This window comes from Mustelus asterias, chromosome 23 (genome assembly GCF_964213995.1).
Source record: "Mustelus asterias chromosome 23, sMusAst1.hap1.1, whole genome shotgun sequence".
Lineage (NCBI taxonomy): Eukaryota > Metazoa > Chordata > Chondrichthyes > Carcharhiniformes > Triakidae > Mustelus > Mustelus asterias.
Window position 1 is genome coordinate 49,788,041 of NC_135823.1, and position 16,361 is coordinate 49,804,401.

The 16,361-nt window shown below is 46.1% G+C and overlaps 1 protein-coding gene across 1 annotated transcript in view; it reads left to right on the forward strand.

Annotated features, from left to right (window-relative positions):
* The window catches only part of LOC144510752 (uncharacterized protein C16orf52 homolog B), a 96,868-nt gene extending 80,507 nt beyond the window's left edge, over window positions 1-16,361 (forward strand). Inside the window, exon 3 of the mRNA XM_078240558.1 lies at window positions 15,457-16,361. Coding sequence (XP_078096684.1) covers window positions 15,457-15,641 — 185 coding nt within the window. The 3' untranslated portion in view covers window positions 15,642-16,361. The remainder of the gene's footprint in view (window positions 1-15,456) is intronic.

The window sequence follows — 16,361 nt, forward strand, 5'->3', positions numbered from 1 at the left end:
CTACATGGACCATGACTACTAGATCCTCCCCTTACCATTGTAAGTTCCTCTCCAGCCCTGAGCAGATGTCCAAACCTGAGTACTGGGTAGACAAAACAGCCTTCTATACTCTCACTCTTTCTACCCCCTCACTGTACTGTTCCCTACTACAGTTCTGTTTGCTCCCCCCCTGCCCCCCAGTTTGATTGGCTTCCTGTACCATTGTAACATGATCAGTCTGCTCATCCACCCTGCAGACTTCTTTTTCATCCACACAGGTTGCCAGTGCCTGTTTTACAATTGCAAAGTCTCAGTCTGCATCACTCCTGTCTGCTTGGTCTCTTTACCCGCTTCATCACGGTCCCATCCTACTGTCCCTCGCTGCTGAAAAAACACACAATCTTATTCTAAGAGGTGTGGCCCTCTCCTGGAACAAAATGTCCAGGTTTTTCACCTCCTCCCTTATGTTGTGCAGTGTCTGCAGTTCAGCTTCCAGATCAATAATCCTGATCCAGAATTCCTTTAGCTGCTTACACTTTCTGCAGATGTGTTTGTCCTGGATTGCCCTGGTGCCCAAAAATCCCACATTCCACGACCGCAACATAACACCTGTCCTGCCATTGTTACTTATGTTATTTAGTTAAGTTAAATACTTGATTAACTTGGAACAATTCCTGCATATTACAACTTACTGTGCTTATCAAGTGTCAGTAGCACTTACTACTAAAAGTTATACATTTCTTAGTGAGACAGGTATGTGTTTTAAGCACTTCCTTGGTTCTTAACTGAGATGTTCCCTTTATTTCTCTTTACTCCTGAATCCAGTCGATGTGGTCCAGTTTCAAACATATTTTACCACAGCAATAAAATCCATCTCCACCTTTCAGTTAATGGGGTGGAACATTTATAAACCACTTTTTTTTTATTTGGGAATTTATACCCTCTATAAAAGAAATGGATTGTGTAAGTGTCCTTAACAAAATAGGGAGATAAATGTTCCATGTCTGGGAATACACTGCTGCTTCATACACAGAGGATAAGGTACAGTAATATGGAGCACCTGGACTTCCATTCTGAAAGGCAGGATGTAGCAGGTCTGAACCTTTGGGGACAGAGTTGCATGTCTGCTGGCCTGGTTATCCAACAATGGGAGATGGAGAGCCACACTCGGGGGGGTGGGGGGTCAGGGCAGGAGTGGGGGGGGGGGGGGGGGGGGGTCAGGGCAGGAGTGGGGGGGGGTGGTCAGGGCAGGAGTGGGGGGGGGGGTCAGGGCAGGAGTGGGGGGGGGGTCAGGGCAGGAGTGGGGGGGGTCAGGGCAGGAGTGGGGGGGCGGTCAGGGCAGGAGTGGGGTTGTCAGATAGGAGGGGCAAGGAACAGTTGTAACATTTCTGTTTCCATTGTGCAGCACTTGCCCTTTCTGGAGGAAAACATCAGTCACATGTATGATTGCATGCAAATTAGGAGCAGGAGTAGGCCGCTCGGCCCTCTGGAGCCTGCTGTGCCATTCACTAAGATCTTGATCTGCTTGTAACTTCAACCCCACATTCCTGCCTACCCGATAACCTTTCACCTTGTTAGGTCCTGCGAACAAGTCTGTTGCTGAAGCTAGCAATCTTGTTTCGCAATATAATTTATTTTTTGCTTTTGAGCATTTGAAATCCAAATTCAAGTTCTGCAAGAAAAACGGGTGATGTGGCATAAAGAATTTGGCTGGTTGCCATGGCAGATGAAAAGGAGCTCTATGCCACAGTCACAAGACCTTACTGGTTTTGAGATGCAACACTTGACTTTTGAGCAGGGTTTGTGTCTCAGACCCAGGTGCACTACAAACCACAATGTAGTCTGGAAGCATTGGGGAGTGTCATTGAGTCGAGACAGACATGTTATTTTGCTGTATCACCACAGAATCTGAAGGCCTGCAGGGAGGTTGCTGCCACCCTGACACCAGTCTTTGATCAATTTTATCTGACGTTTCCTAACCCTAACTGCCTTCTTTTCACCGTGGCTGTCTGAGCCCTCTATACCTCCCCCTTCCACCAGGATGGCCTGAGGGCCCTCCTCCTCTTTGAATGGAGGCACAATCTGTCCTCATCCTCTGCCCATCTGAACTTGTTCTTGCATCAAACAACTTATCCTTTGATTCTGTTTACTTCTTCCAAATAAAAGGTATGACTTTTGGAACCTGTGTGGGCCCCAGATTTCCCACCTTTTTACATACAATGTTGCAAATTAGGAGCAGGAGAAGGTCATTTGGCTCCTCGAGCCTGCTCTGCCATTCAATAAAACCATGGATGATCTGATTGTGGCCTCAACTCCACATTCCACCTTCCCCGGATAACCTCAGACTCCCTTCTTAGTCAAGAATCTATCTACTTGTACCTTAAAAATATTCAATGACCCTGCCTCCACCCCTCAATGAAGAAGAGAGTTCCAAAGACTCACGACTGTCTGAGAGACAAGTTTCTTCCCATCTCCATCTTGAATGGGTGACCCTTATTTTTAAACTGTGCCCCCTGGTTCTATTCTCCTCCACAAGAGGAGACACCCTTTTAGCACTCACCGTGTAAACTGCCCCCATGAATCTTAGATGTTTGAATAAGATCACCCCTCATTCTGCTAAACTCCAAAGGAGGGCTCAATTTCTGCCCCACCACCAAAATAGACCCCATCAGTCTCGCAGCAGACACAGAGGAATTCATCAGGTGAATGAGGCTGCGGGAGTTCTTCCACAAACCCCAAGAGGCCAACAGCAAACACAATGAGACAGCCAATGAACCGGAACAGCCGACAGAGAGATCCGCAATGCAGCAACCGAAGAGGAAAGAGTCGAATTGGACTCCTCCGGAAGGCTGCTGCCCTCGACTTGACATGTATGCCCAAGCCATCAGGAGGTGCGTCAACACCAGATTCATCAGCCGCACTCACAAGACAGCCCTGAACATCACCCAAGCACAACGCAACGCCATCCACACTCTCAAGACCAACCGCAACATTGTCATCAAACCAGCAGACAAAGGAGGGGCCATCGCCATACTGAACAGAGCGGATTACTGCAAAGAAGTGTACCGACAACTGAACAACAAGGAACACTACAGACAGTTACCCGCAGTTCCGACCAAAGAACACACCTGTCAACTCAACACTCTGATCAAGACCTGTGATTCGGACCTTCAGAGCACCCTCTGTGCTCTCATCCCACGTATTCCCCGCGTTGGAGATCTCTACTGCCTCCCGAAGATACACAAGGCAAACACACCCGGGCATCCCATCGTATCAGGCAATGGGACCTGTGCGAGAACCTCTCTGGCTACGTCGAGGGCATCCTGAAACCTATTGTATAAAGAACCCCCAGCTTTTGTCGCGACACTACGGACTTCCTACAGAAACTCGGCACACATGGAGCAGTTGAACCAGGAGCACTCCTCGTCACAATGGATGTCTCGGCACTCTGTACCAGCACCCCCCACAACGATGGCATTGCTGCAACTGCCTCAGTACTCAACGCCGACAACTGCCAGTTTCCAGATGCAATTTTACAACTCATCCGCTTCATCCTGGACCACAATGTCTTCACCTTCAACAACCAGTTCTTCATCCAGACACACACAACAGCTATGGGGACCAAATTCGCACCTCAATATGCCAACATCTTCATGCACAGGTTCGAACAAGACCTCTTCACCGCACAGGACCTTCAACGGATGCTCTACACTAGATACATCGATGACATTTTCTTCCTTTGGACTCATAGTTGTTTCAGTGATTGTTCACCATATGATGACATCAACAAGTTCCATCCCACCATCAGACTCACCATGTACTACTCTGCGGAATCGGTTGCATTCTTGGACACACGCATCTCCATCAAGGACGGACACCTCAGCACTTCACTGTACCGCAAGCCCACGGATAACCTCACGATGCTCCACTTCTCCAGCTTCCACCCTAAACACATTAAAGAAGCCATCCCCTACGGACAAGCCCTCCATATACACAGGATCTGCCCAGATGAGGAGGATCGCAACAGACACCTCCAGACGCTGAAAGATGTCCTCATAAGAACAGGATATGGCGCTCGACTCATCGATCAACAGTTCCGATGCGCCACAGCGGAAAACCGCACCGACCTCCTCAGAAGACAAACACGGGACACGGTGGACAGAGTACCCTTCGTCATCCAGTACTTCCCCGGAGTGGAGAAGCTACGACATCTTCTCTGGAGCCTTCAACATGTCATTGATGAAGCCGAACATCTCGCCAAGGCCATCCCCACACCCCCACTTCTTGCCTTCAAACAACCGCACAACCTCAAACAGACCATTGTCCGCAGCAAACTACCCAGCCTTCAGGAGAACAGTGACCACGACACCACACAACCCTGCCACAGCAACCTCTGCAAGACGTGCCGGATCATCGACACGGATGCCATCATCTCACGTGAGAACACCATCCACCAGGTACACGGTACATACTCTTGCAACTCGGCCAACGTTGTCTACCTGATACGCTGCAGGAAAGGATGTCCCGAGGCATGGTACATTGGGGAGACCATGCAGACGCTACGACAACGGATGAATGAACACCGCTCGACAATCACCAGGCAAGAGTGTTCTCTTCCTGTTGGGGAACACTTCAGCGGTCACGGGCATTCGGCCTCTGATCTTCGGGTAAGCGTTCTCCAAGGCGGCCTTCACGACACACGACAGCGCAGAGTCGCTGAGCAGAGACTGATAGCCAAGTTCCGCACACATGAGGACAGCCTCAACCGGGACCTTGGGTTCATGTCACACTGTCTGTAACCCCCACGACTTGCCTGGACTTGCAAAATCTCACTAACTGTCCTGACTGGAGACAATACACATCTCTTTAACCTGTGCTTAACGCTCTCTCCACTCACATTGTCTGTACCTTTAAGACTTGATTACCTGTAAAGACTCGCATTCCAATCATTATTTTGTAAATTGAGTTTGTGTCTTTATATGCCCTGTTTGTGAACAGAACTCCCACTCACCTGACGAAGGAGTAGCGCTCCGAAAGCTAGTGGCTTTTGCTACCAGATAAACCTGTTGGACTTTAACCTGGTGTTGTGAGACTTCTTACCGTGTAAACTCCAAAGGATACAGGTCCAGCCCCTTCTGTCATAAGATAACAGCCCCATCCCAGGTGTCAGTGGAGTGAATCTTCTCTGAAGTGTTTCCAATTCGTTTGTATCCTTTCTTAAATAAGGAGACCTAAACTGTACACAGTACTCCAGACATGGTCTCAGCAACACCCTGTACAACTGTAGCAAAACATGCATACTTTATATTCCATTCCCGTTGCCTTCCTAATCAGATGCTGCGCCGGCAGACGAATATTTTTTGATTCATGTACCAGGACACCCAGCTCCCTCCATAGCTCCGAGTTCTGCAGTCTCGCTCCGTTTAAATTATCTGCTGCTTTTCTATTCTTCATGCCAAAGTGGACAAGTTCACATTTTCCCATATTCTGTAACTGCCAAATTGTTTGCCCATCACTTCACCTATCAATGTACCTTCCTGGCTCCTTATGTCCACTTCACAACTTATTTTCCTACCTGTCATAGTGTCATCAACAAATTTAGTGACCATATGTTTGGCCCCTTCACCCAAATTATTGACACAAATTATAAATAGTTGAGACCCCAGCACTGGTCTCTGTGACACTCTACTTGTCACATTCTTTGTTCCAATCTTACTCATGACTCCTCCCTCTCCAGCTTTTCCAACATATTGATGATTGTATCAGTGCCATTTCCTGCTTTCGCCCCAAATTGGAAAAATTCATTAATCTTGCTTCCAATTCCCACACTTCTCATCTTCACATGGTCCTCCTCCGATTCTACCCTTCCATTCCTCAACTCCCTTATCTCTATTTCTGAGGACAGACTATTTACCCATCTTTACTATAAACCCACTGACTCCCACAGCTATCTTGACTACATTTCCTCACAACCTACTTGATTCAAGGACTCTATTACATTCTCCCATTTTCCCTGTCTCCATTGCATTTGTTATGACGATGTCACCTTCTATGCCAATTTCTTGAACTGAGAATTCCTTCCACCAGAGTCCTTGATCGTGTCCATCCCATTTTCCTCTTCCACTCTTACCCCTTACTTCCAGACTCATAATAGGATTCCCCTGGCTCTCACCTTTCATCCCATCAGATTCAGTCTCTAGCAAGGTGCCACCACCAAGCACATCTTTCCCTCCCTGTTCGACATTCCAAAGTTACTTTCTATAACATCCTCAATCACCCTCAACACTTCCTCTCCTTCCCAAGGCACAGTTCCAAACAAATGGAGTCAGTTCAATACCTGCCCACTCATTTCCCCTCCCATCCAAATGCACTTCTGGATGGAACAGCAGAGCAAATTACTTTCATTTTAATGTACTGCATTCATGATACAATCTCGTCTACATTTGAGACAAAATGTTAATTGAGCTCCCACTCTGTAAGTGTGTCCCTGAACTTCCAGCTACCTGTCATTTTAGTTTTTCACCCCATTCTCATTTTGACCTCTTCTCGGCTTCCTATGCTGTTCCAATGAAACTCATTGTAAGCTCAAGCAACAGTGCCTCATCTTTCAATGAGGAACTTTACGCCTTCTGGACTCAACATTGAGTTCAGCAATTTCAGATCACAGTCTCTGCTCCCATTTCTTTAGACCCCAGCAGTTATTAATGATTTTGTCACTCCCCTTTACACACACTTTTTTTTTCCCCTTGTCCCATTACCATTCCATTTTCCCTTGCACCATCTCTCCTTTTGTCATTTAACCTCTCCTCCCACCCTATCACAGGGGAGGGGTAGCATTATTGGTCAGAGATTGTATCACAGTGTCAGAGAGGAGGTTTGATGAGGACTTATCTGTTGAGGTAGTATGGGCGGAGATTAGAAATAGGAGAGGAGAGGTCACCCTGTTGGGAGTCTTTTATAGACCTCCTAAAAGTTCTAGAGAGGTTGAGGAAAGGATTGCGGAGTCAATCCTGCTTAGGAGTGAAAGTAATAGGGCAATTGTTATGGGGGATTTTAACTTGACTAATATTGACTGGAATTGTTATAGCTCTAGCTCGTTAGAGGGGTCAGTTTTTGTTCAAAGCGTGCAGGAAGGTTTTTTGACTCAGTATGTAGACAGGCCAACTAGAGGTGAGGCTATATTGGATCTGGTGCTGGGAAATGAGCCAGACCAGGTGCTAGACTTGGAAGTTGGTGTGCATTTTGGTGATAGTGACCACAATTCGGTTACGTTCACCTTAGTGATGGAAAGGGATAGGCATGAACCTCGGGCCAGTGGTTTTAGCTGGGGGAAGGGTAATTATGAGGCTATTAGGAGAGAATTAGGAAACATAGGTTGGACTAGGAGATTACAGGGACTGGGAACGTCCGACATGTGGAGTTTTTTCAAGGAGCAGCTACTGCGAGTCTGTGATAGGTATGTCCCTGTCAGGCAAGGAGGAATTGGTAGGGCTAGGGAACCGTGGTGCACCAAAAAAGTTTCTTTGTTGGTTAAAAAGAAAAAGGAGGCTTATGTTCGGATGAGACGTGAGCACTCGGGTAGTGCACTAGAAAGCTTTAGATTGGCTAAGAGGGAGTTGAAGAGCGAGCTTAGAAGGGCTAAAAGGGGACATGAGAAGACTTTGGCGGATAGGGTTAAAGAGAATCCTAAGGCGTTCTATAGGTATGTCAAGAACAGAAGGTTGGTTAGGGCAAGTTTAGGGCCAGTTATAGATGGCAGAGGGAAGTTATGTGTGGAACCGGAGGAGATTGGTGAAGCATTGAACCAATATTTCTCTTCGGTGTTCACGCAAGGGGACATGAATATAGCTGAGGAGGACACTGGGTTGCAAGGGAGTAGAATAGACAGTATTACAGTTGATAAGGAGGATGTGCAGGATATTCTGGAGGGTCTGAAAATAGATAAATCCCCTGGTCCGGATGGGATTTATCCAAGGATTCTCTGGGAGGCAAGAGAAGTGATTGCAGAGCCTCTGGCTCTGATCTTCAGGTCGTCGTTGGCCTCTGGTATAGTACCAGAAGATTGGAGGTTAGCGAATGTTGTCCCATTGTTTAAGAAGGGGAACAGAGACTTCCCCGGGAATTATAGACCGGTGAGTCTCACTTCTGTTGTCGGCAAGATGTTGGAAAAAATTATAAGGGATAGGATTTATAGTTATTTGGAGAGTAATGAATTGATAGGTGATAGTCAGCATGGTTTTGTGGCAGGTAGGTCGTGCCTTACTAACCTTATTGAGTTTTTTGAGAAAGTGACCAAGGAGGTGGATGGGGGCAAGGCAGTGGACGTGGTATATATGGATTTTAGTAAGGCGTTTGATAAGGTTCACCATGGTAGGCTTCTGCAGAAAATGCAGATGTATGGGATTGGGGGTGATCTAGGAAATTGGATCAGGAATTGGCTAGCGGATAGGAAACAGAGGGTGGTGGTTGATAGTAAATATTCATCATGGAGTGCGGTTACAAGTGGTGTACCTCAGGGATCTGTTTTGGGGCCACTGCTGTTTGTAATATTTATTAATGATCTGGATGAGGGTATAGTTGGGTGGATTAGCAAATTTGCTGATGACACCAAAGTCGGTGGTGTGGTAGACAGTGAGGAAGGGTGTCGTAGTTTGCAGGAAGACTTAGACAGGTTGCAAAGTTGGGCCGAGAGGTGGCGGATGGAGTTTAATGCGGAGAAGTGTGAGGTAATTCACTTTGGTAGGAATAACAGATGTGTTGAGTATAGGGCTAACGGGAGAACTTTGAGTAGTGTGGAGGAGCAGAGGGATCTAGGTGTATGTGTGCATAGATCCCTGAAGGTTGGGAATCAAGTAGATAGGGTTGTTAAGAAGGCATATGGTGTCTTGGCGTTTATTGGTAGGGGGATTGAATTTAGGAGTCGTGGCGTTATGTTGCAACTGTACACAACTCTGGTGCGGCCGCACTTGGAGTACTGTGTGCAGTTCTGGTCCCCACATTACAGGAAGGATGTGGAGGCTTTGGAGAGGGTGCAGAGGAGGTTTACCAGGATGTTGCCTGGTATGGAGGGGAGATCCTATGAGGAGAGGCTGAGGGATTTGGGATTGTTTTCGCTGGAAAGGCGGCGGCTAAGAGGGGATCTTATTGAAACATATAAGATGATTAGAGGTTTAGATAGGGTGGATAGTGATAGCCTTTTTCCTCTGATGGAGAAATCCAGCACGAGGGGGCATGGCTTTAAATTGAGGGGGGGTAGTTATAGAACCGATGTCAGGGGTAGGTTCTTTACCCAGAGGGTGGTGAGGGATTGGAATGCCCTGCCAGCATCAGTAGTAAATGCGCCTAGTTTGGGGGCGTTTAAGAGATCCGTAGATAGGTTCATGGACGAAAAGAAATTGGTTTAGGTTGGAGGGTCACAGTTTTTTTTTAACTGGTCGGTGCAACATCGTGGGCCGAAGGGCCTGTTCTGCGCTGTAATGTTCTATGTTCTATGTTCCCTTTTGTCCTACCTCCAACCCTTCTCCCTTCCTCTGTAGTCTGTTACATTTCTAACTTTTCCCAGTTCTGACAAAAGAACACAGACAAGAAATATTAACTCTGCTTCTCCCCACACAGATACTGTCATTCCTGCTGAAGATTTCCAGTATCTGCTGTTTTACTTCAGATTTCCAGCATCTTCAGTATTTTGATTTTCAATTTTTATCAAGGAAGGCACTTTTTTGAATCCCTCCTAATTCATCATCCTTCTGATATTTTGTGACAACATCCACGTGTGCCAGTGATCTTCCAATTACCCCACCACCCTGTTTCTCTGTCGCTGTCATTAGTTCTATAACTCGTGTTGCGCTGTCTGCCTGACACCATCCTGTCATGATGAGCTGAAATTTCTTGCAGTTGAACATAAATAAAACTGGAAGGCATTTTGTTTGGCTCTCACTCACATCTACAGTCTCAGACTTTGTTGGCTACCTGCTCAGGCTGAACAACAACTTGCATTTAAAGGGTGCCTTTCATGTAATATCTCCCAAGGTGCTTCACAGGAATATAAAACAAACACATGAGATACTCAGGAAGATCAAAAAGTGTCTTAAAGGAGGAAAGACAGGTAGAGAGGAGAAGTTGTTTAGGGAGGGAATTCCAGAGCTTAGGGACTCAGCATCTGAAGGCACAATAGCCAATGGCGGAGCAATTAAAATCGGGGTTGTGCAAGAGACCAGATTAGGAGGAGTACAAAGATCTCAAGAGTTATTGGGCTGGAGGAGATTGAAGAGATATTGTTGTTTAATAACTGTGTTCTGTCTGCCATTTAGATCCTGCATCTATTACCTTTGAAGGCTTTTGCAGAAGAAACCAATCACCACGATTCACTAGTTTAGATTATTTATTAGTGTCACAAGTAGGTTTACGTTAACACTGCAATGAAATTACTGTGAAAATCCCCCAGTGCCACACTCAGGTGTCTGTTCAGGTGCAACGAGGGAGAATTTAGCATAGCCAATGCACCTAATCAGCATGTCTTTTGGACTGTGGGAGGAAACCGGAGCACCCAGAGGAAACCCAGCAGACACGGGGAGAACGTGCAGACTCTGCACAGACAGTGACCCAAGCCGGGAATTAAACCAAGGTCCCTGGTGCTATGAGGCAGCAGTGCTGACCACTGTGCCACGTTTAAGTTTACAGTTGTAAAATTTCAATAATTTATGAGGATTACCCTTGTAGTCTTGGGATCAGACCCTAGAATTATAGAATCCCTACAATGCAGAGGGAGGCCATTTGGCCCATCGAGCCTTAACCGACAACAATGCCACCCAGGCCCTACACCCACAACCCCCCATATTTACCCTGCTAATCCCCCTGACACAGGACGATTTAACATGGCCAATCAACCTAGCCCACATATCTTTTGGAGTGTGGGAGGAAACCGGAGCACCTGGAGGAAATCCACGGAGACCGTGCAAACTCCACACAGACAGTCACCCAAGTTCGGCATTATTGATCTAAATCGAGGTACATTGCCTCGAAGTGTTCTCTTGCCTGCACTGGCCTCAGTGCAACGGAATCGATAATGAGAAAGCGCCCCATGGACAAGAATAACAAAGGCTGCGATTCTGCAAAGACAAAATTGTAAACCTTAAAAGCAGATAATGCTGGAGATGTTCAGCAGGTCAGGCAGCAGTAAATGCAGAGATTCTTATCCAACAGTAACTGAAAGCTACCAGGCAGATTGATGTTGTTGTTGGAGATCCTTTGTTCACCTGAAGTATCGTTTTGTCTTTTATTCTAACGAGCTGAACGGTTTGTTGTGTTTTTGGAATTTACTGGGCTTTTGCCTTTAAGATTTTGTTTTTTTTTACGATATTCGCAATTATTTTCCGATGTGTATAGTGTCAGAAATTGCATGTTTTGAAAGTAATTGAGTTGCCATGGTTGGTGCCAACCTCCTATAAAAAGTGTGCTCTCCCCATGTCTACAAAATCTTAAACTTCCTACTTGTAATACCAATACCCTGAAGTAATGTCACACAGAGTAAAACCAGCAAACTCTCTGGAAAATACCGAGTGCAGGATCAAAGAATGCGCAGTTTATAGGGTGGTCTTTATGCGGCTACCAACAGTGGATACAGAGTCGGCGGCAAGGCAGAAAAGTATCTGTGATGTGTACAAGAGTGAGGTGACACCCTGTCCCATTGCTTTGATAAACGGCTGGCGTGGGTGATTTTGGGCAGGAGGGCTCTGGTGGTGAGCCTGGACTGACCTGTGAAGCTTTTCTGTCATTTGCGGCATGTATGCAGCTGTCTTTGGTATCTGGGTTGGCCAGATCTGCTGTCATAGTATCATCAGAGAGGTTTCTATAGTAACTGGAGCAACTACAGCATTGCTGGTGAGCTTGGATTCAGTCCTCCCGTTTTATTAGATTAAATGCATTTTAAAACGAGAGGCTCATATTGAGAGAGCAACATCTGTGTGGCATGTGTGTTCTGACTGCACCCTTTTAAATGCATAATCATAGCTGACTTCAAATGCATCCCGTTTGAATTGGGTTGAGCAGAATTTGTTGTGTAGACAAGAATTCAGAGCCTCAGTGTTGCAGTGAGCTTTAACACGCGATCATTCCCCCACAAGTAAATGTGTTGCCTTGACAGCAGAAAAGGATCAGTTCAATTTACCTTGTTGCTATGTCAAAATAAAATGTTGTCTGTGCATCTCTCCTTTCGTAATGAATATTTAATTATAAAGGGGGGAGGAAATATTTTCCGTTCCAATCTTGCTGTCTTAAATTCTAACTCTGTTAAGCAGACGAGCAATGGGAGATATTTGCAGACAGTTGACCTGTGGTGTGAATTTGTTTTACATGCTCACATACCCAATTAAACCAAGTTGTGAAAAAGCAGCATTGGGTATGATGAGTAGGAACAGGAGGAGGCCATTCAGCCCTTCGAGCCTGCTCTGCCATTTAATACAATCAAAGCTGATGTCGTGCAAGTGTAACTTGCTACTCGTCAACCCAAGCCTGGATATTGTTCAGGTCTTGCTGCATATGGACCCAGACTGCTTCAGTATCTGAATATTGTGCAATAATCAGCAAACGTCTGACCTTATGATGGAGGAAAGGTCATTAATGAAGCAGCCGAAGATGATTGGGCCTAGCGCACTACTCTGAGGATCTCCTGCAGCAATGTCCTAGGACTAAGATGATTAGTCTCCAACAACCACAACCATATTCCTTTGTGCTAGGTATGACTCCTGAGCAGTGGAGTCTTTCGCCTTGATTCCCATTGACTCCAGATTGTGCTGCAGCCCCTTGATGCCACACTCAGGCAGATGCTGTGTTGAAGTCAAGGGCAGTTACTCTCACCTCTGGAATTCAGCTCTTTTGCCCATGTTTGGACCAATGTCGCATTGAGGTCTGGAACTAAGTGGCCCTAGCAAAACCCAAATTGAGCACTATTGAGCATGTTTTTGCTGTATAAATGCCACTTGATAGTGCTGTTGTCACCAACATCTTCCATCAGTTTTCTGATGATTGAGAATTGGCTTGTTGGGTGGTAATTGGCCAGATTGCGTTTGTCCTGATTTTTGTGGACAGCGCATACTTGGATAATTTTCCACATTGTTGGGTAGATGGCAGTGTTTTAGCTGTACTGGAACAGCTTGGCTAGTTGTGGGGCTAGTCTGGAGCACTAATGTTGGAGCAGGAATGTTATCAAGGCCATTAGCCTTTGTAGTATCCAGTGACCATTGGTCATTTCTTGATATCACATGGGGAACTTAAAAGCAGCCCGGGATAGATCATCCACTCAGCACTTCTGGCGGAATATGGTTGGTAAGAAGTCTCACTTACTGTGCTTACCCCAGTCCAACGCCGGCATCTCCACATCAAGAATATGGTTGCCCAGACTTCAGCCTTCCCTTTTGAACTGATGTGCTGGGCTCCCCCATCATTGAGGATGGGGTATTCGTGGAGCCTTCTCCTCCGGTTAGTTGTTTAATTATCCATTAGCATTCCCAAATGGATGTGGCAGGCCTGCAGAGCTTTAAAGTGATCCATTGGTTGTGGGATTGCTTAGCTCTGTCTACAAATAGTCAGGTGTTGATAAAGAGCTTGAGTATTGCTGAAAAAAACATTTTGTTGAACCTTTTTGCCTTGTGCACATCACAAGGTCTTGCAATTGTTCTGATGAGTGCGAGATGCAAGGTTTTGACAGAATGTCCTTTTCAGCAATACTTAGCTCTGTCTATTGAATGCTGCTTCCACTGTTTGGCACACAAGTAGTCCTGTGTCATAGCTTCGTCGGGTCGACATCTCATTTTTGGGTGTGCATCGCATGCTCACCTGCAGGGTTGATCCCTGGCTTGGTGGTAATGGTGGAATGAGGAATATGCTGGGCTGTGAGGTTGAAGATTATGGTTGAATGCAGTTCTGCTGCTGATGGCCCACGGCACTTCATGGAGGCCAATTTTTGAGTTGCTAGGTCTGCTCTAGATGTCCCACTTAGCATGGGGTAACACACACCCACAATGTGCCCTCAATGTGAAGATAATAAAAAGGGCTGAATGGCCTATTCCTACTCCCAAGTGCTATATTCCTATATGACAGATGCACCTGCAACTGGTAGATTGGTGAGGACAAAATGCCATAGGTTTTTCCCTCTAGGTGGTTCCTTCACCACCTGCTGCAGGTGCATTGTGGCAGATATGTCCTTCAGGACTCAGCCAGCTCGGTCAGTAGTGTTGCTACCGAGCCACTCCCAATGGTGAGTATTGAAGTCCCCACCCAAAGTACATTCTCTGCCCTTGCCCCCATCAGTGTTTCTTCCCTGATTCATCAGCTAAGGGAGAGCAATCGGAGATAATCAAGTTTCCTTGCCTGCATTTGACCTCATGCCATTAGATTTCACGGGATCTGGGGTCAATGTTGAGAACTTAGGGCAACTCCTTCCCAACTACATAACGTTGTGCTGCCACCTCTGATGGGTCTGACCTACCAATGGAACAAGAGATTCCAGAGATAGAAGCATAGTATTGGAGGTGTCTGGGACATTGGCTGACAATGTTGGAGGTGTCTGGGACATCGGCTGACAGTGTTGGAGGTGTCTGGGACATCGGCTGACAGTGTTGGAGGTGTCTGGGACATCGGCTGACAGTGTTGGAGGTGTCTGGGACATTGGCTGACAGTGTTGGAGGTGCCTGGGACATTGGCTGACAGTGTTGGAGGTGTCTGGGACATCGGCTGACAGTGTTGGAGGTGCCTGGGACATTGGCTGACAGTGTTGGAGGTGTCTGGGACATTGGCTGACAGTGTTGGAGGTGTCTGGGACATCGGCTGACAGTGTTGGAGGTGTCTGGGACATCGGCTGACAGTGTTGGAGGTGTCTGGGACATTGGCTGTAAGGTTCCATCAGGCTGTTCCTTGACTGTGAGATTGCTCTCCCAATTTTCTCACATGTTCCCAGATATTAGTAAAGAGGAGTTGCAAGGTTGACAGGTTTGGGTTGCCATTGTCATTTCCAGTGCCTAGATCGATGCCTTATGGCCCATCCGATTTCATTCCTTTCAGACTTTTAGCAGTTTGATGCAAATGAGTGACTTCCTAGGCCAATTCAGAGGGAGTTAAGAGTCAGTCACATTCAGAATATTTTAAAAATAAGTTATTTTGCACACTGAAACATAAATGATTAAATGTTACCATAGAGTTTTGAGGAAAAGCCTGGGTTCAGGACGCGTTCGGATGTGAGACATATTTGTATGAGGTATAAATGGGTACATTGAGCTGTGATTGGAGGAACATGCATTGTGTTGTATCTCATTTCCATTACACTTTGGCCAAGAAACATCTTTGTATAACTATTTAACACTCAAGTTACAAGCAAATAAAATTGAACTATCAAAATGAAATGTTTGTGGAAATCTGAAGAATTATGTGGTCTCAATGTACAGCTAATATGTACTAATTTTCTCTCTCTCTCTTTGTCGACAGTGATCTTATTCTGTATGGCAGCCCTAATATTCCCGATTGGATTTTACATCAATGAAGTTGGAGGGCAACCGTACAAGTTACCCAACAATACCCAGGTTGGGTCATCGTATGTGTTATTTGTCTTGTCCATCTTCTTTACAATCGTGGGACTCCTGTTTGCAGGGAAGGTCTGCTTACCTGGCTGAAGAAACAGACAAAAGCCTGCTCAGTGTTTCAGCACACAAACCCAATTATCAAAAGTTGAGTTGCATTTGTCAGCTGGGGACTGCTTAGAGCAACTCCCACGACCGAGGATGGATTAGTTCATATCACTATGCACTTTGGAGACAAAGAAGAGTTTTTCCTCCACCAACCCCCATGCCGTCTCGGAACGTTGTGAACAAACTGCTGCTTTATCTGGATGAGGATGGGGCTGTTCTGGGAAACGAACAACCTGAGGGGACTGCTTCGCGGCAGAGGCATCAAGACCCACCCTACCGTGTCCCCTCCATTAACACTATACCTTTCACTGTTTCATATTAGCAACAGGCGTTTGAACCCAACCTCTCTCATTTCTTTCACTCTTTAGAAAGAGACTCAGTGTTAGGCTGGAGGTAATTAGGTCAATGCAGGTGGGGCAGGCCTCACTGGTTAAGAATAAACTATTGCAACATCTCAAAGGTGGTGAACCATTCAAAAATTGAGTGGGGTGGAGTGGGATGGGTGGGGGTGGATACCACACACGTTACACTACTAAAACTAAAGTAATACCAAATGGATTTGATTCGGGGCTTGAAGCCCAGTGGAGTGCCAGTCTGACCAGGGTCATCATGTTATGAAGCCTATAGATCAAAGTTGCTTTCTATTCTGTATAAAACAAATATGGAAATTTATTCCTGCTGGATATTAAAGCCAAATATTATGTT